Source organism: Tachyglossus aculeatus, chromosome 17 (genome assembly GCF_015852505.1).
Source record: "Tachyglossus aculeatus isolate mTacAcu1 chromosome 17, mTacAcu1.pri, whole genome shotgun sequence".
NCBI lineage: Eukaryota > Metazoa > Chordata > Mammalia > Monotremata > Tachyglossidae > Tachyglossus > Tachyglossus aculeatus.
In genome coordinates this window covers 22,771,278-22,797,195 of record NC_052082.1, presented here as the reverse complement: position 1 = coordinate 22,797,195, position 25,918 = coordinate 22,771,278, and the positions used below count along the sequence as shown (strand labels likewise).

General features: G+C 41.9%; 1 protein-coding gene across 8 annotated transcripts in view; it reads left to right on the top strand.

Annotated features, from left to right (window-relative positions):
- Positions 1 to 3,429, top strand: part of MBNL2 (muscleblind like splicing regulator 2) — a 138,296-nt gene extending 134,867 nt beyond the window's left edge. For 6 of the 8 annotated variants that reach the window (XM_038758738.1, XM_038758736.1, XM_038758737.1 and 3 more), the window contains one exon: positions 336 to 3,429. In XM_038758738.1, coding sequence (XP_038614666.1) covers positions 336 to 463 — 128 coding nt within the window. In that variant the 3' untranslated portion in view covers positions 464 to 3,429. The remainder of the gene's footprint in view (positions 1 to 335) is intronic. The other 2 variants (XM_038758739.1, XM_038758741.1) reach the window with 1 other exon arrangement.
- The last annotated feature ends 22,489 nt before the right edge of the window (positions 3,430 to 25,918 follow it).

The window sequence follows — 25,918 nt, the reverse complement described above, 5'->3', positions numbered from 1 at the left end:
CACCCAAAAGAAAGATCTGAGGGCAAAATAACACCTCTTTTTGGACATGCTTACTTGATTTCGACTCGGCCTGAGGAATGCAGATGGATGGAAGGGGCAAGTCAGGGGAGGGGTAGAAGATAATGTTGGAATGAGAAACCGCCTCTTAGTTGAAAATGTCATGACTCAAAACATCTTCTGCATCCAAGTAGTGTGTTACAACTTTTCGCAGAATGTAAGGGCAGCAGGCATTGCTTTCTTCCAAACAGAGTATTCAGTTGAGTTTTTTATAAAAGAAGATCAATACATCTCACGATTATTGCCCTTTCTAACAGTGATTGTCTTTTCTTTAATAGATCATTCTGAAGTAATCAACAGAAACGGAATGGATTGTCAAGAAGCCTCATTAAGAATAACTAAACATTGTTACTGTACATACTATCCTGTTTCCTCCTCTATAGAATTGCCACAAACTGCATGCTAAAGATTTAGTTCTTATGGACAGATCACAAACTCTAAGCTAGTGCTGCTATATCATATATGAGTATTAAATATGGTATGCTTAGTATATTCAAACCTAAAATAGTTACCTACCTGATACCAGCTGTGATGTTTCAATAAATACACAAAGGGTAAAGTTTACTTTTAAAAGTTCAACAAACATGGTTTCTGTCCAAGGAATATTGTCTTATCTCCGTAGCTATAGCAGATGCAGAAAGTCCAACCAACGGCTTCATTGGATTCTTAACGTTTCAAAACTAGCAATAATTAGTTTACATTGACTGACACGTACCGTGAGAGCAAGTTCAATTTTAATTCTAATTATTGTAGTTTAGTTCCACCCACTGAGAGAAAAGGATAGATTGATGTTTACTATTTGGTGAGATGGAGGCAGCTTGGTCCAGAGAAAGATCATGGTTCCGGGAATCAGGAGGCCTGGATTCTAGTCCTAACTCTGCCACTAACCTGCTGTGTGTATGTGTGTGACCTCAGGGAAGCCATGTAAACTTTCTCTGTGCTCAATTTTATTAGATGTAAAAAATGGCGATATTAACACCTTCCACTCCCTACTTCACAGGGATATTGTAAGGATAAAAATGAAATAACTGATATGAAAGTGCTCTGGAAAAAAAATATAAGTGCTTTACAAATTCAAGATGTGAAAATGATTGTGGCGATGGAATGATGGAAGAGAACAAAACAGAAAAATAAGTACCAGTCCTAGAGATCTAAAATTTTATGGAAAATCTAAGCTAAAGCACAAATTCTGTGGATGCATCAAAGCATAGTGTTAGGCTTGTCTGGAGATGCTACATTGCATCATGAAATTCTAGAATAACATATTTTTTTTAAAATGCATGGTATGAGCTTCATACCTCCAAACAACAAAGTCTTGAGAGTATAATTTTACAAGTATATTTTTAATGTTATTTTTCGAGAGAGAGACTTTGGAGAAGTGCCTAAATTTTGTCACAGTACATCCAGTGTGCAGGAACTGAGGTCAATGCCAGTAACTTATTGTACTTGATAAATCTTTAAAATTCCCCCTTCAAGGTGCCTGTTTATGAGTATCTCCTTTAAACAGGAACCATAAAATACTGAAGCTGTAAGTGAGGAGATCTGTATAATATTCTATTTTAAGTAGCTTTGAGTTTAGTCACTGAAAATATGACTGCGAATTTCATGTAATTTACTATATAAATTACAAAGAAAGAAGGCAGAATTTCAGTTTCGGGAAAAAAATCTATTTGCTTTATTATCTGAAAGTTGGATTCCAAGGGTTGCAACCGATTATGACATGGGAAAGGATATTTTAAACATTTTCCTTCGAAGCATATTTTATGTCTCAAACATGTAAAACAATTTTTAATACTACACATGCATACATATTATATATAGATACATGCATATATGCATATATATGGATGAAACAGATTTTAATGTTGTTTACTTTTTTAAATAGTTGATCTTCAAGGTAAGAGCAATTCAATTTTGTTCTGAAGGTTAGTTTTAAATTTTACTTTAAGTACTATTGTACCAAATATTTCATATTTCACATTTTTTATGTTGCACATGTATCATATACCTGCATATTTTTTAAATTATTGTTTAAAGACAAAGCAGCTGTTTTGAATGAATATTCAGTGGGATTGTTTAAAACATCAATTTTCTTTGTGAGCATATTAGTGATTGCAGTATTTTGACTTAAACCTTTGAGATTGAATGTAAAATATTTTAAACTTGGCATCACTGCCTAATTTAAACACTAGTGGCACTAATCATGTAACATCATTTGTCGAGGAAAGTATCGGCTGTCTTAGCTCATGGTTGTCAATTGTCTAACAACTCTCCATTAAATATTAAAACTGTAGATTTAAACACCCTAAGGAAAAGAAACATCCAAATGTAATCCTAATGTAGTGCTTGTACTGTTGCATTTGTTTTAATTTGTGCAGAAATAATGTACATGACCTTTTGTTAATTTGACAGTTAATATTTTATCATTACTTACTATTGATATTTGTAAATTTTCTCAGTCATAACAAAGTAGTTGACGCTCCAACTTTCTTATATTAGTCAAAGTTGGTTTCGTTCATTTGTAATAATGGTTCATTTAACCTCTTGGGTACCTTATTGTACCTTTCTAAAACTGAAGGTTCTCAGCATTGTTCAAGTATTTTTGTAGAATACGTGTTAAACATTTTCTCAGTGACCTTATTATGGTTCATGATATTAATTTTTTAAAAGGGCAATTATCACTCCACTATTTTCAACCCTTTAATGATCAAGCATTGAAGATATCAGGTGTACCACCAGGCAGACCTAATGTGAAAATGTATGTTCAGGAAGGTATACATTTTCCAGAATTTGTGATTTATAATAGAGAAAATACGATTAGACCACAAGTAAAACAAACAACAATAAGGAGGAGGCATTTACATGTGCAAATATATGTACACAGATTTTGATTTTTATTTATTTATGATGTAATTTTATATAATAATTACATATTTGAAAGGATCCAAGACTATTTTTCTGTATAAATATTATTTGCCAAAAGTTGGTTTATATTCAAGAGAGTCTGATTATGATGAAATAAATCTTAAATACTTTGTTGAATTGCAAAAACAAAATCACCAGAATCTAAGAGGAGCTATTGATTCAGTAAACACTGTAGTTAAGAAACTGAATTTCCACTTATTTGGGAGCAGCATTTCACTATAGATTTTCAGTGAGTGTTTGTTACAACACGTCACCAAATCATTTGCCTCTACCATTTATGTATCCCCGACATTTCTATAAAATCTTTCAGTAAGTCAAAGAAATTCTTCATTTGCTATCTTCCATGTAAACAGCAGTCCAATTCATGTTACTGTGTGTTTTGGTTGTAATATTCAGTTCATTTCCATAATGTGCAACTGATGAAATAAAAGAAGCATTTTAAAGGCATTACAATAGTCAAATCTTTCTTTCATGCTGAAGAACTGCTCTGACAATAGAAATATGGCTAGCGAAACTAGCTAAAAGGTAATTGTTTTAAAATTCAAAGTGGATACTTGAATGAAACTCCGGTGATTGCTCTGAATTTCGTCAACTGGAAATAATTTGGAATCGCCCCGCAGAAATTGTGAAAGATGTTTAATAATCCGTGTAATGAAAACTAGAATTAGGGGTTCTGCCTTCCCTCCGGGCGGGGAGTGACCCATTTGCCTGTGGGGTGAGGATGCCAGCGTCGTGTGCCAGCCCTACTTCCCTTCAGCAGGTGTTCCTCCGGCCTTGTTATGGTCTCTAACCAAAGCCCTCGCCATACGTCTGTTAGGGGAAGAGGAGGAGCAGGGAAGGGGAGCTTCTGCTTCCTTAGTTGGCCTTGACACGGGTTTCAGGGCAAGCCCAATGGCAGGTAGCTCCAGAGTGGAAGTATCTAAGGGCATTGTAGCCCTCAGGCTAATAGCCCCTTTCAAGTTTCATTTTCATTTTTCATTTAATTATATTTATTGAGCACTTACTGTGTGCAGAGCACTGTACTAACCGCTTGGGAAGGACAATTCAGCAACAAGGAGACCCTCCCTGCCCACAGCGGGCTCACAGTCTCAGGAAAACATGTAACAGGCATCATTCATTCGTTCTATTGTATCTATTGAGCCCCAGCAGCGTGGCTCAATGGAAAGAGCACGGGCTTTGGAGTCAGAAGTCATGGGTCATCGGTTCAAATCCCGGGTCTGCCAACTGTCAGCTGTGTAACTTCGGGCAAGTCACTTAACTTATCTGGGCCTCAGTTACCTCATCTGTAAAATGGGGGTTAAAACTGTGAACCCCCCGTGGGACAACCTGATCACCTTGTAACCTCCCCAGCGCTTAGAACAGTGCTTTGCACATAGTAAGCGCTTAACAAATACCATTATTATTATTATTGTTATTATTATTATTATTATTGAGCACTTACTGTGTGCAGAGCACTGTACTAAGCGCTTGGGAAGGACAATTCAGCAACAAAGAGAGACCCTCCCTGCCCACAGCGGGCTCACAGTCTCCAAGGGGGGAGACAAACAGCAAAACATGTAACAGGCATCATTCATTCATTTAATCGCATTTATTGAGCGCTTACTGTGTGCAGAGCACTGTACCTAAGCGCTTGGGAAGGACAAAGAGAGACCCTCCCTGCCCACAGCGGGCTCACAGCCTAGAAGGGGGGAGACAGACGGCAAAACATGTAATAGGCACCATTCATTCATTCTATCGTAACTATTGGGCGCTTACTGTATGCGGAGCACTGTACTAAGCGCTTGTGAAGGACAATTCAGCAACAAAGTCCTGAGTCTCTAGACCTGTGCCGCTGCTGCTACTTCTGACTCGGTTCGGTCTAAGGTGGTGTGGCTTGTTTCTGGGCCCTGCAGGCTGCTGTGCTCCTGGACTTTTCCCAGACAAAAGAGAAGACAAGAACCACTGATCTCCTCAACTTCTAGAGGGTCCCATGGAGGGGCTGGGCTTCTGAGCTGTGGGGAGTAAAGACCTGAGTTAAGGAAAGTTTGCTCTTCATCCATTTATTCAGTCAATCAGTGGTGTTTATTGAGCACTTACTGTATGCAGAGCACTGTGATTAGCTTGTAGCTGTCCCAGTACTTGGTGCTTAGTACAGTGCTCTGCACACAGTAAGCGCTCAATAAATACGACTGGATAAATGAACAGTGCTTGGCCCAGAGTAAGAGCTTAACAAATACCACAATTATTATTATTATTAAGCACTTGGGAGTGTATAAAACAGGGTAATTAAACACATCTCCACCCTCAAAGAACTTAAAGTCTAGCAGGAGACAGACATTAAGATGACTTTCAGGTAGGGGGAAGCGACAGAGTTTAAAGATTTAGACACACTTGTGGTGGGGTGAGGAGGTGGCGTGAGACCAAAGGCCCTGGAGCCTGCCTCTCTCCCTCTCTTCTTCTCTTCCCACTTCTCACCCTGTCCCAGATGCCAACTGTCTCCCTATAGTATCACACACCTTCAAGTAGAGGAATGGCAACATTTAGAACGATCAGGAGACAGAGATTGCTTTTAATGAACTCCCCCATGGGCCAGGCTTCTGTGAAGATCTAAAAATCGATGATCGTAACTTGCAATCCTGTAAAAATGCAATTCATTAGCAAGCATGTTTTATCTGTTTACCTTCTCTGAGTGTTACTAACTTAGAAATGTCGCCCTAATTAAGGGAAAACAAGCTATTGGTATGTTTGTCTCTTAAGGCACAAACCTTACTTAAAATCTGTCAGATCTGCCATGACAAACATGCCCTCTGTTACTGCAACCTTTCATTTTTATCTAACAGGACATCAAAAGAAATAGTCATTTAAAAGACTGAAGGATCTTCAAGTGAAAAATATATGAGGGTAAAGGCAATGGTTTTGTATTCAAATGTTTCTGTGGAATGATTTGAAGTTTCATCTACAGAGGACAGAAATATTTGAAATATGTTTGCATTTGCCTAGACTTCATAAAGTTTAATTACCACAAATTCTCTATTTTCAGGCAGCAGCCCAGAGCCTAGGGGTTTTCCCTCATTGTGGGCAGGGAACAAGTCTACCAACTCTTGTTATGTTGAACTCTCCAAAGCACTTAGTACAGTGTACCACACAAAGGGCTCAATAAATATGATTGATCGATTGCCATGCAATTTTTGCATCAAAGGTTAGAGATTTTTTTGGCTCAGGGCTCCAGCTGAGCAGCCAAAGCAGTGGCAAAGAAGAGTGAAAGAATCTGAACTTTCATCATCATCCTGAGGCTCTAATTCCTATGATCTGCTGATGTGAAGCTCTCTTCCATTCTCAAAGCACAGGCCAGAAACCTCTCAGCTCAGATGCATCATCAGCACTGAATGTGTCACACGGCCCCGTTCCCCCCATATATATATATATATATGTATACTCAGTGTCTCCAAATCCTGCCAGTTCTACCCTCACGAAATTGCTCTAATGCACCCTTTCCTCTCCATCAAAACTGCTACCATGCTGATCCGAGCACTTATCCTATCCTGTCTTGAAGACCACATCTGCCTTCTCGCTGACATCCCTGCCTCCTATCTCTCCCTACTCCAATCCATATTTCACTGTTTCGCATCTTTCATTTAAGGAAAATGTTCCGTCCATCTCCCCACTCCTCAAGAACCTCCAGTGGCTACCCATCCACCTCTGCATCAAAGAGAAACTCCTTACCATTGTCTATAAAGCACTTGATCAGCTTGTATAAAGCACTTGATCAGCTTTCCCCTTCCTATCTCACCTCACTAATCTCCTACTACAACCCAGCCCGCGCACTGTACTCCTCAAATGCCAGCTTGCTTGCTGTGCCTTGATTTTGTCTATCTCACTGCCGACCCCTTTCTCACATCCTCCCCCTAACCTGGAACTCCCTCCCCCTCCACATATGCCAGACCACCACTCTATCCAACTTTAAATCATTATTAAGATCCCATTCCTCCAGGAGGCCTTGCCCAATTAAGCTCTTTTCCCTGGCTCTCTCTCCCTTCTGTATTGTCTATGCACTTGGATCTGTGACCTTGATAGCCACCCCACCCCCAACCCCACGACACTTATATACGTATCTTTAAATTATATAAAATAAATTACATATTGATTCATATCAATGTCTGTCTCTCCCTCTACACTGTAAGCCTGTTATGAACAGAGAAAGTGTCTGTTAATTCTGTTGCATTGTACTCTCCCAAGCACTTATTATAGTGCTCTGCACAGAGTAAGTGCTCAATAAATACGATTGATTGATTGATCGATATAACCAGTCTTCATTTCAACTGAAGACTGCCTGATCCAGAAGCCCAAAGCAGCTTTCTGATACGGGAAGCATGAGGGACTTGAGGTGGCTTTTCCAAGTTCAGTCACCTCATTCTTAAACTTCCTCTCAAGTCTCCATCATGTAGAGCCCTGTCAAAGCTCAAACATTTACCTCCCCACACCACGTAATGTGTTGGTTCTGCTTCCAAGCTACACTGACCAAACACTGATCATGCAGAAGAAAAAGGAACCTTCATTTCTTTCTCCTCTAGACTGTAAGCTCATTGCCAGCAAGGAATGTGTCTGTTTATTGTTATAATGTACTGTCTCAAGCGCTTAGTATGGGGCTTGGCACAGATGACTGACTCTGATGTATTACTACTTGGTCATTCAAATTCTAGAGCAATTAATTTGCATGACGCTTCCTCGATGTTGTTCAGAGAAGAAATCATCTCTGTGACTTCTAGAGGAAGAACATTCTGAGGACTCTGTGCAATTACTCCTTTGTCTACAAAGCTTTCAAAGATGCTAATTAGAGCCCTGTGCGGCTTCAGGTAATCCCATGGGTTCCAGAAACGAAGATACAGTTGAGCAGAGGTAAAAATGACCTGTCTCCGTTTAGGCTGGGCTTATACCATCCTTTGTATTCAGGATCCATGGTGGTTTGGCAGATTTTGCTCCACCAAATGTTAACCAGGCAAAATCCTTCAAGACGATCCCATTAAACAGTGCTTTAAAAACTCTCTCAGCTGGCTCTTTACGTAAATTCAATTACAAAGTTGCCAGACTGTGGAGCAGGGAGTGGGGCTGGGGAAGAGGGAGGTGGGATTTTCCATGAAGCTCGGATTGACAGAGGGGGTAAATTCATTTTCTTCCACTGTCCTGGCTCATTTTCCAAGACTGCGGCTTGTAGGCCTCCTCCACTGGCTCATTTTCTCAGGCTTTGGATTGGAGGCTGTGGCAGGGGAAGCAGGAAAGTGTGCTTCCCTCTGCTGTCCTGGCTCATTTTCCCAGGCTTTAGAATGGAAAGGAAGACACTTTTTCCTCCACTTCCCAGGCTCATTATCCCAGGCTCCAGAGCAGGCAGAAAGATGTGTTTCCTCTGCTTCTGTGGCTCATCTCTCCAGGTTTCAGAGCAGCGGCTGCAGTGGGAGAAATAGTAAAATGTGTTACCCTCTGCTGTTCCGGCTCAATTTGTAAACTAACCAAATGGTTCTTATGCAAATCAGAGGTCGGTCACAGACTCTGCCGTATCTACGTGGCACATTGTTACAATTGCAATTGTCCTCAGGGGGCTGCTGGCACTACAACTGATTGCTAATCACCAACAGCACTGAAACCCTGGATAATAATAATAATAATGGTACTTGTTTACTGTGTGCCAAGCACTGTTCTAAGCACTGGGGTAGATACAAGTTAATCAGGTTGGACACAGTCCCTGTCCCACGTGGCTTGCAGACAAAGGTCAGCCAAAATCCTGAGGGCCAGCGGTCACCAAGGCTTAGTCATTCCAAGTGATGAATTTTCCAAAGAGACTTAAGTGGCTTTTCTTCATTTGAAGCAGTGTGGCCGATTGGAAATAATAATAATAATAATAATAATAATAATAATAATAATGTTGGCATTTGTTAAGCATTTACTATGTGCAGAGCACTGTTCTAAGCGCTGGGGGGGGGGATACAAGCAGATGAGGTTGTCTCCCGTGGGGCTCACAGTCTTAATTCCCATTTTACAGATGAGGTAACAGGCTCAGAGAAGTTAAGTGACTTGCCCAAGGTCACAAAGCAGACATGTGGTGGAGTCAGGATTTGAACCCATGACCTCTGACTCCAAAGCCTGTGCTCTTTCCACTGAACCACACTGCTTCTCCATGGAAAGACCATGGCCCACGGAGTCAGAGGACCTGGGTTCTAATCCTGACTCCTCCACTTCTCTGCTATGTGACCTTGGGAAAATAACTTATCTGTGTCTCGGCTATTTCATCCGTAAAATGGGGATTAAGACTGAACCCAATCTGGGATGAGGACCATGTCTAACCCAATTATGTTGTATCTGCCTCAGTGCTTAGTACAGTGTCTGGCACATAGTGAGTGCTTAGAAATACTATTTTAAAAAAGAAAAAAAAATGTGTGCCCAAGGATGCAGCAGGGGAAGTAGAAGTTGGTGCTAAACTACACTTCAAGTCCTTTCAGTGCCAACTCAACTGCCTAACAGCAGCATCAAAAGTCTTTAAAAAAATCAATTAGGTGCTCTTGCTAACCGCTCTGAAAGAACACACCCTAGAAGACGTACCAATGATTTTGAACACTTTACAAAATGAGTAAAGTGCTCTGGAGTGATGCTAAGCCTGAGGAATTAGCATATGTATCAGCCTGCCCCACTCCACAGAATTTCATCTGTGCTGCAGAGTGAGAAGATGAAAACGGAATTCTGCTTCTTAGGTAAGCACTGCCCAATGATACACAAACAGACAGGTTAAAAAAAAACCTAAATTAGGTCTTTGGGTGGGTCTTACGGATGATGACAAAAGTCAGAAGTGCTAATAGTAAGAAAATAGTTAAGATTGCTAATAGAATTACAGGTTTGAAACTGGGAGTTTCAGTTTTACTAACACTTGGAGGGAGAAAATTCCAAAAACAAAATTTTGCTCATGTGGTTCTGAGTGACTTTTGAACAAACTGATTAGATGAAATACTGGAGCAAGCTACCAACTTGCAATGCAGTTTTACTGAGTACTGTAAGAAATCTCTCATTTCCTTCCATAACTACACATCTACAGGGACTGACCACCCTGGGAAGAAAACAACCAAGATCCTTGCCTTAAAGACAAAATATATAAATTCATCTCTTTCCTTTTCCTCCTTGTTTACATTCATGCACCTGTACACACACACACACACACACACACACACACACATATATTTCTGGCTGTACAGTGATACAGTAAGAAGTGGTCCAATAGAGGATGTACTTCCCAAAGAAGCTGGACATAAGGCTAGAAGTCACTTTATGAAATGGAGGAATTGAGAAAGCATTAAAAAAAAAGCCTTTGAAAGATTCAGAAAGTCTGGGTAGGTAAAGAAAATGATCTGAGTTCATTTTGTGCAGTTCTACAAGGTTTCAAATCCGAATAGATGCTGAAGTAATTGCAATGCCTTTTTTATTAGCCATGAGTGTCCCAGTCAGCTCAACGAAAAAGGGATTCATTCCAACCACAAAAATCTCTTTTCCTTTCAGGGGAGTTGAAAAGGGTTCCTGTTCAGTTATCGGATGTCTTCATCTCTCTCCTCCTACCACTGGCTCAGAGTTGCGACTAAGTCAGAGATCAGTTGAAAGACTTCCTCAGTTTTCTGGAGGCCTGCAGCCCAGAGGAGGGGGAGAATGGAGGAAGGGAGGGGAGGATGAAGGGAAGGTTGTAAGGGAACAAAGATAGTTAGGAATGTGGTGGTGGAAGGGTTTTCCTGAGGGAAATGGGGACTCACTGGTGATGCGGTGGGATTGTATGGAAGAGGGTATTAGAGGAATTGAAGTTAGGCACTGGGGAGACTGAAAAAGGTTTAGAAAGAGGAAGTTGAAGGCCTCATTGGGCAAGTATTTTTTTATTTTAGAGATAACTTCAATTATACCATTAGCCACAGTTTCTAGACTGAACCATTCAGAGAACTCCATGTATTTTTGCCTCAAGATTATTTTGCCCTTTCCCTTCTCAAGTGTTTATAGGATTCATTTTTGGCAAAGGCCATGCTACTGTTCTTGGTCTGGTATTCCATGTTTTTGCCTACTCTTTTATCGTGGGACAGTATGCTGTCCAGGGAGGAAAATCCAATGATAGCATTTAATCCTTGGTTACATATAGTTACGTATGGCAGGTACTAACACCAACCTTCTCACAGCCTTTTGATCTCATTTTTTATGCCACTGACTCTGGCCTTCAAAGTCTCTCTGACTTGGAGCCACCTCTACCTGCATATCCAGGTACAGTGCTCTGCACACATTAAGCACTCAATAAATACGATTGAATGAATGAATGAATGAATGAATGAACAGACTGACTCTCTCCCCATCTTTGAAGTCCTACTAAAATCACATCTCCTCCAAGATGCCTTCCTTGACTAAGCCCTCACTTCTCTGTCTTAGCACCATCTTCTGTGTTGCCTATACAGTGGGGTCTGTTCCCCTTAAGCACTTTTTTAAATATTTGGCATTCATTAAGCACTTACTGTGTGTCAAACAATGTTCTAAGTGCTGGGGTAGATAAAAGGAAATCAGGTTGGACATAGTCCTTCTCCCACATAAGGCTCCTGATCTAAGCCTGACGGAAGAAGATTTAACCCCAATTTTACAAATGAGGTAACTGAGGCACAGAGAATTTAAACCCCCCACGTGATGGATGTGTACCAGTAACCCACAGGCCACCTGAGAGTTGGAGATATGGGCTACAGTCCATGTTACATGCTAAGGAACAAAAGAGTATCCTGTAGTTTGTTCTCAAAGCAACCCCAGAAACGAGGGTGTCAGGGGAGTTCCTACCTACAGCTCCAAAAGAAGGAAAATACTGACTTTCCTTCTCAGTTTCCAAAGCTTTGCCCTTAATCGTACAGGAAAAAGATGGTGCCTTGGGTGAGAGCAAGCAGGAGAACACTGAGACTCTGGCTCAGCTCCGTTTTCTCTTTCATAAAAGAACTTGAATAACAACCCCCAGCCCAAACTGCTAGGGTTAGTGAAGGAAATAAATTTGTACTTTATTTTAAGGTATAATTGTCAGTAAAATGCTTTCCAATCCACATTTCCTGCAAAGTATCTGCCTGTCAAATAAAGGCCCCTGGCAGAGCTTTTCAACAATGCTTTTGCAAGAGCAAATGGGTTTCCGAAGAACACAGCACATTCTGTGCCCTTTGCACAAAATGGCTATTTTCGTTCTAACTGGTTCTAAAAACAATGAAACAATGATCAGCTTAAAATTGTTTTAACTTCTGAAACATGAAAATGGCTAATAAGGAAGGAATCAGAAGATAATGCCAAGCCTCCACATTCTTGGAGATCAGATGGACGGGTACAGGAAACCAATCAAAAAGCAGGGTTCTTCCCCTTCTAATTCATGGCATATCTGCTCATGGGCTACTGCCTGAACCTGACTGGAAGATACGATGGGGTTTCCAGTCAGAAATGACAGGCCGACCTCAGTCTGGTGACACAGACTTTAGGACTAAAAAACCTACGAGAAGGAATTGATTATGGTGCTCATAGTTTGCGTGGGGCCACTCTCACATCCTCCTGCTGCTCTGGGAAGGATGAATAGTGTTCGAGGAGGTAGATTAGGGCAACCAGAATGGTCCATGGTTAGAGCAGCTTCTGCATGAGGACAGGAGGAGAAATGTTAAGACTTCCAGGCCTGGAAAGATGAAGACTGAAAGGGGACCCGAGCAAAAACTGCAAAATCACAGAAAGGGCGGTTTGGGTGAAGATGAAGTGTTTGGTCACCAATCACACAACCCCAGGTTAGAAGACGGCCACTGAAGCCTGAAGAATTAGAATCAAAACAGACCCTTCTAAATGCCAAGCCTACACATTCTCGGAGATCAGACGGACGGGCACAGGAAACCAATCAAAAATCAGGGTTCTTCTCCTTCTAATTCATGGCACATCTGCTCATGGACTTCTAAATGCAGTGGATGTGAAGCAAATGGAATGTGTGAAACATGAGAAATTCTGCAGGTAGAAAGTATCACTAGCTTGAAGAGGGGCTTAATCAATTTATGGAGAAACCATAAATAGGTAAATGAATCAATGGTATATATTGAGTGGTTACTGAGTGCAGAGTACTGAACTAAGCCTTTATTTAGGATTATCAGATGGGTGGGAAGAGGACAGCTATCACAATGGTCATTGTTCTGTGCTATTATAAGAGACAGAATATTGGACTAGATAGACCATTGATAGAACCATAATTTTCAAAGAGTTCTGATGAGGTCAAGCTTCTAGGTGAATTAAAGGCAATGAATTACAACATTTTAATTTTTCATACTCTACATAAAACCAACGCAGCGGAACCAGAACAACACTCTAGGGACCAAGAAATTAATGGCCTTATAGCTACCACAGAAGACAAATTCAACTATTGAGCAGTTTCATCAGGGTCACCTACAAGCCATACTCTTCCTCATCCTCATCAGTGGCTTTTATTGAGTGCTTACTGTGTGTTGAGCACTGTGTTAAACTCCTTTCTTGTCTTATGCCGTCCAATTGTCTTTGACGCATAGTGACTCCATGGACATATCTCTCCCAGAACGCCCCATCTCCATCAGTCGTTCTGGTAGTGTATCCATAGAGTTTTCTTGGTAAAAATGCGGAAGTGGTTTACCATTGCCTCCTTTCGTGCAGTAAATTTGAGTCTTTGCCCTTGATTCTCTCCCGTGCCACTGCTGTCCAACACAGGTGAGTTTTAACTTGTAGCAGATTGTCTTCCACTTGCTAGCCACTGCCCAAGCTAGGAATGGAATGGATGTGCCTTCCTGCTTTAGTCAAGACTGGTAGAGCACTGGGAACTCTTCAGGTGTGACCCTGAGAAGGGGTTAAACTCTTGGGAAATTGTAATAACAACATCAAATACAAGAACAGGATCACAAACGATGAGGTCCTGGAATACAGTCAACTGTTCAGTATTGAGGTAATGTTCATAGCCACACAGTTGGCCTCGTAGGACATATGAGGAGAATGGCCAGGCAGGATAATGAAGCAGCTTTGTTGTAGTGAACTGGAAGGAGAGCAGAATGAACAATTTAGAGACACAGTGAAGTACAGTCTCAAATTACATGATATAGCAGTAGACTGCAGGGAAACTGTTGATTATTGGCTGTGTACTGTGAAATGCTGACTAGCATAGAGGGCTGCTGTCCTTAAATAAAGTCAACGTGAAGACTGGGAAACGTTCATCCCAGCACTTATTATAGTGCTTGGCACATAGTAAGTAGTAAAAGACCCACCCAAACCTTACTAAGCTACTTGGCATATCTTACTCAAGACTGGCTTACCAAATGGATGAAACTTGTATTATATCATGAGTGCTTAGTACAGTGCTCTGCACACATTAAAGGTTCAAAAAATATGATCAATTGATTGATGAGGGCCTAATGATGCTCACTGACATGGAGGCCTCTGAAATATTTTGTTCTGTGACCACAGGCTGCACCTGATCTCCCGAGAAACCTTTGCACTGGGTACAAGGGAACCAGGTAACAGAGTGTGGATGGCTCAGCCCAAACCATCACCACTACCGTGGCTACAACTCAATAGCGTGTCCTACTCGTATTTTTCTCCCCTAACCACCGGTGTCCGAGAAGTTTTCACGCAATTGCAAGGGCCATTAAATGGGGTCTGACCGCACTGTCCTGGAAAAAATGTGTAGATATGCAACAGATTTTCTCCCAAAGACACTCATGCTTATGGCTGTGGTCTCACTATTGATAGCACCCTTTTTGAACAGGACTATGGTACTCTTCCTTAAGGATGCTACTATTGTTTGCTGTAGTAATTATAGTGATATATTCCTGGCCCGGGGAGGCAGTAAGCCTGCCTGTTCCATCCCAATGAAGTGGAGGATTGAGCAATGATCCAGCTGATTTGCTCCATGAAGGCAGCTCAATGTGATCATTTAGGCCACATGGTCAGTTTGCTACTTGTTATAACCAGCAGTCAGTTTTCGGCCATTCCTCATAGCTAGCTATTTGCCATCTTGTTTTATGCATTTGCATTCCCTCTCTGGTGGTATTACCCTGTCTGCCACATCTTTGTCATTTTATAGCTAGTCAACATAAGGAATTTATTTCCCAGGAAGTTGGGCAGACTGGAACCATCAGAACATTCAAGAAGCATGTGGATGAATTCGGGGATGAGAAGCTGTAACAGAGGTATGATTACTAGACACCCCCAGGCTTCTGCCACCTGCTCGTATGTCACGATTTGGGAGTTTTGAAGCTACTTTCTAGTGGTGGAAGCCTCAAATGGAGCTCAGTAAAATTCCTTGAGTTTCTAGATGATGACGAGGTTTGCATTTTTATAGGAGTCATCTCCAAGTTACCCTAAATTAATTTTATTGTATCAGAACGACATTTAAAATCCTGAAGTCACCGTTTCCATCTAGCCGGCTGGTGTGTTCTTATTTCTGCCTTTGCCCAGGTGATAAATTACTTTCCTCTCTCAACTTGACAACTAGAGTTGACACAACATTTTTTAACTTGCCATCCATTTAAACTGTTTTCCACCCTATCCTCCAGTGCCTTGAACTAGTTGCATCTGAGATTTTTGTCCGAAGTAACAAGAGGGTGGGCCGTGATTTATTTTACCAGTTTAATAAACAAAACTAATAGCTGAACCTGATTCTACATTTTTAAAACAGCAACCCTCAAAAACCAAGATGGATTATGTAATTTGCAGTTCCATGGTGTGCATTAAATTTCCAGACATAAAATAAATAATTCATGTAAATAAGCAAAAGAAGACACCTAAGAGTGGAGTTGGATGGTTATCCTTTAATGGCAGGTGAAATAAATGACAAGTTTCATTAACTCCAGACCCACACTGTTGAATAAATGCATATTTAACTAGCTCCCACTTAATTGAGACTGGTGTATAGATTAGGGGAATTCTGCTATGTGTCCTTAACTTGTCACATTTTTAATGAAATATCCATCATGTCTCAAAAGGTGAACACCACAACTTCACTCCTCCTCCCACCATCCAACACTACCAACTTGAGATTTATGAGTGCAGAGACCCTGATAGCCCAGGCAGCAAAAGAGGAATAGGATAGGTTGTGTCTTCTCAGGGCAAATGGAAAAATAAGTAGAAAGCATTCCAGACAATCTTATGGGCATCATATTTAATAATAATAATAATTTTGGTATTTGTTAAGTGCTTACTATGTGCCAAGCACTGTTCTAAGCACTGGGGTAGATGCAGGGTAATCAGGTTGTCCCACATGGGGCTCACAGTCTTAATCCCCATTTTCCAGTTGAGGTAACTGAGGCACAGAGAAGTTAAGTGGCTTGCCCAAGTTCACACAGCAGACAAGTGTTGGAGAAGGGATTAGAACCCAGGTCCTCTGACTCCCATGCTCTTGCCACTAAGCCATGTCTGATGCTAATTTGCACTAACGGTAGGTTACTCATTCACAGTTGGCATTGAAGGGATTTTAAAGAAGTGTTTTTGTGGCAGTTCAGCAAGAGATTACATCCTTCTGCCTGTATAATTGCATCTGATTGACAGCTGCTGCCCAAAGGTGGAGGTGTTCGGCATTGTTCTCATGCAGCTGACTGCCTGGACTCTGGACATCTTACAGATGAGGTAACTGAGACACAGAACAGTTGAGCGACCTGCCCAGGGTCACACAGCGGACAAGTGGTGGAGTCGGGATTGGAACCCAGCTCCTCTGACTCCCAGTCTTGTGCTTTTTCCACTAGGCCATGCTGCTTCACCTTGCGGGCAGGGAACGTGTCTACCAACTGTTGTACTCTCCCAACTGCTCAGTACAGTGTTCTGCACACAGTGTGCACTCAGTAAATTCCACCTGTATATATGTATATATGTTTTTACACATTTATTACTCTATTTATTTATTTATTTATTTATTTATTTATTTATTTATTTTACTTGTACATATCTATTCTATTTATTTTATTTTGTTAGTATGGTTTTGTTCTCTGTCTCCCCCTTTTAGACTGTGAGCCCACTGTTGGGTAGGGACTGTCTCTATATGTTGCCAACTTGTGCTTCCCAAGCGCTTAGTACAGTGCTCTGCACATAGTAAGTGCTCAATAAATACGATTGATTGATTGATTGATTGATTGGAGAGACTCCTAAATCCCTCCCTGCCCCAGGGGGATTCTGATCATCCTACTAAGTCATCCTGTTGCCCCCAGGCAGTCCCAAGGGGGTTCAAGGTGGAAGCTAATAGTGGTTCATAATTTCTGAAAACCAATATCATCTGTCCAGTGCAGTCCCTCCAGATATGTGACTGAAGTTTCACATTAGGCGTGCTCGGGGAATGTTCAGGGCAGAACCAGAATTTCCCATAGGAAATTGATCTTTGAATATAACTTTTGGTCCTTGTGAACAAGGACAAGGTTGTAATAATTACCGTGGTATTTCCTCAGGCATTTACTATGCACCAAGCACTATACTAAGCACTAGGGTTTATACAGTGTAATCAGGTCAGTCATAGTCCAGTCCCACATGGGACTCACAGTTTAAGGGAAAGGGGAAACAGATATTGAATCTCCATTTTACCTCTGAGGAAACTGAGGGATGGCTAAGGGACTCAGCACCTGTATATATGTATACATGTTTGTACATATTTTTTACTCTATTTATTTATTTATTTATTTTACTTGTACATATCTATTCTATTTATTTTATTTTGTTAGTATGTTTGGTTTTCTTCTCTGTCTCCCCCTTTTAGACTGTGAGCCCACTGTTGGGTAGGGACTGTCTCTATATGTTGCCAACTTGTACTTCCCAAGCGCTTAGTACAGTGCTCTGCACACAGTAAATGCTCAATAAATACGATTGATGATGATGATGACTTAAGGGGTTAAGTGACTTGCCTGAGGTCACACAGCAGGCAAGTAGGAAATCAGGATTAGAACCAAAGTCTCCCAAGCTGTGCTCTCTCCACTAAGCCACACTGCTCCTGGAAGCAGCAAAACGGCTAACAGAGAAGTAGGTGTCAAGAATTAAAAATTGTGGTATTAGTTAATGAATTAATTAATTCGATTGTATTTATTGAGCACTTACTATGTGCATAGCACTGTACTAAGCACTTGGAAAGTACAACTCGGCAACGGATAGAGACAATCCCTACCCAACAACTGGCTCACAGTCTAGAAGGGGGACACAGACAACAAAACTAAACAAGTAGACAGGCATCAGTACCACTTAATATGTGCCAGGCACTGTTCTAAGCACTGGGGTAGATACAAGAAAATTGGGAAGAACACAGTACCTGTCCCACATGGGGCTCACACATTTAGTCCCCATTTTACAGCTGATGTAACAGACACAGAGAAGTTAAGTGACTTGCCCAAGATCACACAGCAAACAAGTGACAGAGCAGAGATTAGAACCCAGCTCCTTCAGACTCCTAGGCATGTGCTTTATCCACTAGGCCACGCTGCCTGGGGCCTATTTCTACTGCCAAACTGAATCCTGAGTGACACCGATGACTGACTCTGCCTCTCTGAGCTTCCATTTCCTCATCCTCGGTTGAAGTAAAAATACAGCAGCTTCATCTCCTCAGAGGGACGGTGTCCATTTCCATTTGATTTGACCAAAAGTGTTGCCAGTGTTCTGCACTCCCTGGAAAGAGACCCAGACAACTGTGATTGTTTTGCAGAGGAAACTCTGGTGCCTTGCCCAAGGACCTGGCTCATTGTGAATAAACTTGAAAACTACTCAAAACCTGACCTTCTTTCACCCTAACAACCACCGGCCTATTTTGAGGGACATCTGCCAATCAAGAGTTTGCCCTCAGGATTTATTGAATGTTTGCTATATGTAGAGTGGTGCTAAGGAGAGATACGACTACATGGTGTGGGAGAAATGAAGGATAAAACGATCCTGTCTCTGCCTTCAAGGAGCTTACAATTTAATTGGAGAACCTGGCTGATGATTTTAAAATACCTCACACCAAACCCTCCCTAACCCTAATCCTAAACCTTGTCCCCATTCTGGCAAAGGGGGCTCCAGAGCCACATTTGGTTCCAAGAAGAACCATATACGGCTCACGAGCCATAGAGTGCAGGCCCTGGCCTAGAGCACGGGAGGAGAACGTTAAAAGACTCGAATCAGTGGTGAAAATGATGATTATTCTCAAAGCAGCATGGTTCAGCGGAAAGAACCCGGGCTTTGGAGTCAGAGGTCTGGGTTCAAATCCCGGCTCTGCAAATTGTCAGCTGTGTGACAAGTGACTTAACTTCTCTGGGCCTCAGTTCCCTCATCTGTAATCAATTAATCATATTTATTGAGCACTTACTGTGTGCAGAGCACTGTACTAAGCGCTTGGGAAGTACAAGTTGGCAACATATAGAGACAGTCCCTACCCAACAGTGGGCTCACAGTCTAGAAGAGGGGATTAAGACTGTGAACCCCCTGTGGGACAACCTGATCACCTTGTAACCTCCCCAGCGCTTAGAACAGTGATTTGCACATAGTAAGCACTTAATAAATGCCATCACTATTATTATTAAAGCCTTAATTTTGTTTTTACTCCTGGGAGAGCAAATTTCCCTGGCCGATCAGGGAGATTTAAAAGCTACTTCCTTCTTTGTTATTGTTGAAATAAATTTCTTGACAGGTATGAAACCCATTTGCCAAAGGAGACACAGAGTTACTGCTTATGTCTGCAAAAGGTGACCCTCTGCCTTCTTGAAAAAGAACGCACGGCGGCAAGCTAAGGAAGGGACTTTGCGGTTGTATTTCAGTCTGGGAGGTAGGCACAAGCCCTAGAGGAGTGGCCCTGTTGGTGTGGAGGATTTAGAGAGCAGAAGTGAAAGTCGAAATGGCCTAGAGGAAAGAGGTCCGCACCCAGTGTCAGTAGACCTAGATTCTACTGTTTCACTTGTCCGCTGTGTGACCTTGGGAAAGTCACTTAACTTGGCTGTGCCTCAGTTTCCTCATCTGCAAAGTGGGGGTTAAATATGCCTGTTCTCCCTACCACCTAGCTGTGAGCTCTGTGACGGAGACTGCCTGATTTAATGATCTTATACCTACTGCAATGTTTGGCAGAGTGCTGGATCCACAGGGACTGCTAGATGTTATATTTACTTGCATTTTTACCTCTACCACATAATTTCTTTCCACCCGCCCTAACTTTGGAAGAGGAAATATAAGATGATTTTTCTAAGCAGTGTTAGTGGCATGTGATGGAGTAGGAAGAAGAGAAGTGTCAATGTGTTAACAGCACAGGTACAGGCTATCACCGGGGAGTGAGTTTCTTCATTGATACACACAAGCTGGAGGTGAGGAGGAAGGGAGAATGGAGGTCATTCAGTGGCTATTGTATGCAGCACTTGGAGAGTGCAGTAGAAGAAAGAGATGCAGTCTCCAGTACCTTCTTATCTTCCTCTTCCTATTCCCTTCCTTTCCTCCTCCTCTTTTTTCCTGCTACTCTGTACAGTGCTCTGCACACAGTAAGCGCTCAATAAATACGATTGATGATTGCTAAATATAATTCTTGTATGAACCTGCTTTATAGCTACAGCTACTCCCCTGTTTTGAGGGGGCAAAAATTATGCTCAAAAGTAGGATGAGTCTGGGAATAAATGATTCAACTAAGTTTTTAATAGAATTTGTTAATTGCTTACACTATACTAAGCACTGGAAAAGATACAAGCTAATCAGGTTGGACACAGTCCATGTCTTACATAGGGCCCCATTTTACTGATGGGGTAACTGAGGCATAGAGAAGTGAAATGACTTAACCAAGGTCATATAGCAGACAAGTGGCAGGGACAGGATTAGAACCCAGGCCCTTCTGAATCCCAGGCCCGTGCTCTCTCCACTTAGCCATGCTGCTTAAGCTTCCGCAGGGTCTGATGTGGGCAGTGGCTGCTATGTGCTCCCTGAATCCTCTTCTACAAAGTGGGATTCTGGAGAGCTGCAGTGCTTTGCACATAGTAAGCACTTAATAAACGCCATTATTATTATTATAGGAAGCAGCAGAGGAGAGGTGACAGTTGGTGGGGCCATTCAGGCCTGAGAGAAACCAAGAATTTAAAACTGCAATGACTCTTGCTCTCTGTCTTCCACTTCCACCACCTGAAAAGTGGCAGTGCTCTAGAGTGGCAATTGCCAGGAGGGAAAGGAACCACTAGGGCATAAGGAATTGCCTCAGTTACCCCATCCTGAGGATGGGCCTGTTGGTGGAACTGGAAAAAAACAGGTTGTACTTAGATAGACAATCAATCAGTGATGTTTATTGAGCACTTACTGTGTGCAGAGCACTGTATTAAATGCTTGTGAGAGTATAAGAATAGACCCATCTCTGCCCACACTGAGCTGGATTGTTGCCCCTTCAGCCTGTAGCCAATCATGAGGGACAAGTGTGTGTCCTGCTTTCCACAGCTGGGAGCAAACTCCAGTCTCTCCCAATCCTGCGGTGTTGAATGTTTGTGCCAGAGGCAGAGGGAACTGTGAAGGAGGTTTGTATGGTGGGTGTCCAAGTGCTGCTCTGAGTCCTGCCCTGGCCTCTTGATCCTGGGGCAAACAAGCAAAGGCAGAACAGTCCTAGGACTGTGAGGCGCTTAGTACAGTGCTCTGCACACAGTAAGTGCTCAATAAATATGATCGATTGATTGAGTCCAGAGCCCGGGGGAGTGCTCACCCAAGGTGCTCCCCCTCCCACTGTGCTTCCAGTCCACCTGAACTTTATTGACCCCTGGACCAAGTGGACATCCAGCCTGGCATGGGTCCAGGGCAGGTGAGTAGGGCTGGGAGATGGAATGGAGAGTCTATTAGTACTAGGCATTGTAACACATTCTAAAGCGCTTGGTAGAGTATTACGGAAGTAAGACTCACTTTTCCTGTCTTCAAGGGACTTATAGTTTAATAGGAGCGACAAAAAACCCACTTACTTTCAGGTAGTAAAAGCAGACAAAGAACCAGGATAAAACAGGAAGTGGTATGAGCACATCTAGACCAAAACGATGAAAAAATAACAATGCTCAGATAAGTGTATGAACACAATATATAAACTATTCATGAGGGTGAGTGTTTTCCTGGTGCCCTTAGGGTACTGGGGTTCAACTGGGGAAGGTTTTTGGGGGGAGGTGGGATTCTAGGCACTTTAAAGATGGGAAGGGCTAATTTGCTGGGGGAACTGCAGGAACAAAGAGGTGGGGACAGGAGAAGCAGTGTGGCTGGGTGGAGAGAGCACAGGCCTGAGGGACAGAAAGACCTGGCTACTAACCTTGGCTCCTCCACTTGTCTGTGACCTTGGGCAAGTCACTTAACTTCTCAGTGCTTCAGTTACCTCAGCTGTAAAATGGGAATTGAGACTGCGAGCCACCTATGGGATATAGACTGTTTATAACCCAATTAGCTTGCATATACCCACCACTAAGTATAGTGCCTGACTACATAGTAAGCACCTAACAAACACCTTTTAAAAAAAGGAGAATTGAGAGCTAGGTGCAGATATAAGGTGACCTTGGGAGGAATTAAAACTGTGATCCAGGCAGTACTGGGTGAAGGAGCGTATATGTAAGACAGGTAAACACGGTGGAAAGCCTTGAATTCAACGGTAAGGAGACTTTGCTTCATGCAGAGGGAGATGGGGAGCCATTGGAGGTTTTTGGGGGAATCAATCAATCAATCAATCGTATTTATTGAGCACTTACTGTGTGCAGAGCACTGTACTAAGCTCTTGGGAAGTACAAGTTGGCAACATATAGAGACAGTCCCTACCCAACAGTGGGCTTACGGTCTAGAAGGGGGAGACAGAGAACAAAACCAAACATATTAACAAAATAAAAAAAATAGAATAGATATGTACAAGTAAAATAAATAAATAAATAGAGTAATAAATATGTACAAACATATATACATATATACAGGTGCTGTGGGGAAGGGGGAAGAGGGAGATGTGTTCCAAGTGATTCTTTGAGAAGGTAATTTGTAAAGCAGCGTGGAGAAGAGGCTGAAGATAGGGAATCCAACAAGGAGGAAGTAGTATAATTCCCTATCCTTTCACTTGGCTGTTAGAAGATTAGAAATCAATGTTACAAGCTTAATAATACTGGTGAAAAGGTGTACATAAGAATTTCAGTGTCATGAAAAAGTGAAATCAAACTGCAAAATAATGATATACGGCCCATTATTTGGTACAGTAACATAAAGCCAGTTTTACAAGGTCCAGGGTGTTGAACCTTGGCAGAGGGACAGGGGGAATTTGATGCTAAATGTGCTTTAATGAATACTGAAGATTGACCCACTCAGTGTGAAAAAGAGAGAATGGGCAACCCGGGTTCTTTATCTAGCGGAAAATCAGCTCTTTCTACCACAGCCCCAGGAAACCCTCCAGAATGCTCAAACCCAGAGGAACAATGATGAAATAAAATCCTTCTCAAGGTCATAGTCAGCCTCCCAAATTCTGCTTTCTCTAGAAAATAATTTGCTGCAGCCAGCCCTGAGATATACATGCTTTCATGTCTTTGGATGCTTTCTTACAATCTCTTTCCCAGTGCAGGCTTTTTAGAGATGTGCTTGATACCCTGAAGCTTTCTTTAGGTTTGCATTGGAAATTAATGGCGTGTTCCTGTCTCCGTGCCACGATTAACAATTTTTTGTTATCCAAGCTTCTCTCTGAATCCATTCTCCTGACTTGCCCTTATTCCTGTTAAAATAATCAGGGCCTCCGGTGAATTATGGAACTATTTAAAGGTTCTTGAGTTTTCCCTTAGAGGTCATTGTGTGTTCTTTCAATGCATATGGAAACATCTTTCTGATTGGGTTTTGATAAGAAAATGTAATACATTGGCTCCTCTGGCCAAGTATAGGTGAAGCAGCGAGGCCTAGTGGAAAGAGCACAGACCTGTGAGTTAGAGAACCTGGGTTCAAACCCGGCTATGTCACCTTCCAGCTGTGTGACCATCAGCAGGGCACCTCCCTTCCTCTGTGCCTCAGGTACTTCACCTGAAAAATGGGGATTAAAACCTCCTCACTTCATTTTAGACTACGAGCCCATGTGGGCATGAATTGGGTCCATACCTGATTATGTACATCTACCCCAGTGCTTAATATAGCGCCTGATAGCTTTTTTTTTTCCCAATGGTACTAACTGGAGTGAAGGTGGATCCAATTCCTCAGGTTACTCTTCTGCTTGTACCATCTGGGGAGTTGTTTTCATTCTCATTGGTTTTGTGGGTAAGCCTTGTGACTGTGTGCCACTGTCTTCTCTCTCGATGAAAGGGTGTTTAAAAGTGAAATACTGTACCACTCTCTTGCAGCTGGCTCCCTCAGGAAACAAGCTGAATTCTGTTGCATGGAACAGATTATCTATTTTCACAAGAGGCTAGAAGTTCCCAGGCTCTATTGTGTAGCCATGTTATCCTTGTTGGATTTATTTTTTTTTGCAGGAGTAGGCCAACATTACAAAAGAAATCCTTTTTTTTTTGGTTTTTCTGGTTATTTTAATGAAATGGGGATGCTCTTATCCATTGCCAAAACTTTGGAGTTTCTCCACCAGGTACTATCAGAAACTTGGAATCGTTTAAAACACAGACTTAATCGTGAGAACCAACAAACCCACCGAAGTGCCTTGAGCAAACTGATATCCAGTTTCTGATTTCTCTGTAGGGTAAATAAACATTGAAGTGAAAATCTGTTTTTTAGGCCTTGGAAATTATGTTCCAAAAGATAGGTTTTAGGTTTGTTCCTATAGGAGAAAAGAGCAGAAAGACTAGGAAGGTTTTTCGGTGAGTTTCATACATTTATAACAATTTGCAAATTTTGCACTCACAGATCTATGAAAAATATTTATTTATTTTCACTTTCTCTCCTCATAAACACTCTCTTCTATTTTGCCCGCCTTTAAAACTAAATAGAAGATGTCAACTTCAAGTTTATCCGAAGTGTTTTAAGTTCCTACCAATTAAGTTGAACACTCAAATCCAGGGGATCTAGAAACAAGGCAAGACCCAAACCTTAGTAGAGCCATCAATCAATCAATCAATAGTATTTCCTGAGTATTTACTCTGGGGAGAGCACATTGCTAAATATTTAGGAGAGGTACAGTAGAGGTGGCAGTCATGATCCCTACCTCAAGGAGCGGACAATCTCTGATACTCCCCATGCATTTTGTCTGGACAGATGCATGTTGTATGAAGAATGCTTCCTTATTCCTCAACAGCATTCTACCAGCAATACATAGTGAATACACACATTTTATTGGGGTAGTAGTAGTAGGAATAGTATGTATTAAGTGCTTGCCAGGTGGAGAGAGAGAACTGACTACGCTTTTTCATTTTAGAATCAGAATCTGATTCCTTCAGATTTTCCCGTTCCTTCACATCAAGCAAAAAACTCCCAATTGGCTCTGAAGCGCTCCACCAACCTTTCTACTCTGACATATCAGCATTTTTCACCTACTCCTCCCCAGCTCACGTTCTCTGTTCCTCCCTACCTCAATTGCTTTCTTGCCTTCATCTCTCCTACCTCCACTCTCCCGATTTGCTCCCTTCATTCAGCCCCCCTCACAGCACTTATGTACATATCTGCAATTCATTTATATATATTAATGTTGGTTTCCTGCTTTAGACTGTAAACTAGTTGTGGGCAGGGAATGTGTTTGTTATATTGCACTCTCCCAAGCACTTAGTACAGTGCTCTGCATACAGTATGCACTTATTAAATACTATTGACTGACTGACTGAGGAGACTGTGGATGGAGATTGGTGTTTCAGAGTCCATGATTTCTGAGGATGAAATCCACTGTGAATCCAACTTGGTGTGTGGCTGAGGTGGGATGGAGGAAAAAGAGTTGAGTAGACAAAAGAAATGGCTGGCTGTTGTCATGGGGCCTGTCCAGGTGGATGTAGAAGTCCCCAGAGGTCAGGAAAGAAGAAGAGAATGAAAAAAGACATTAAAGTTGCTCTAAAAGACAGGG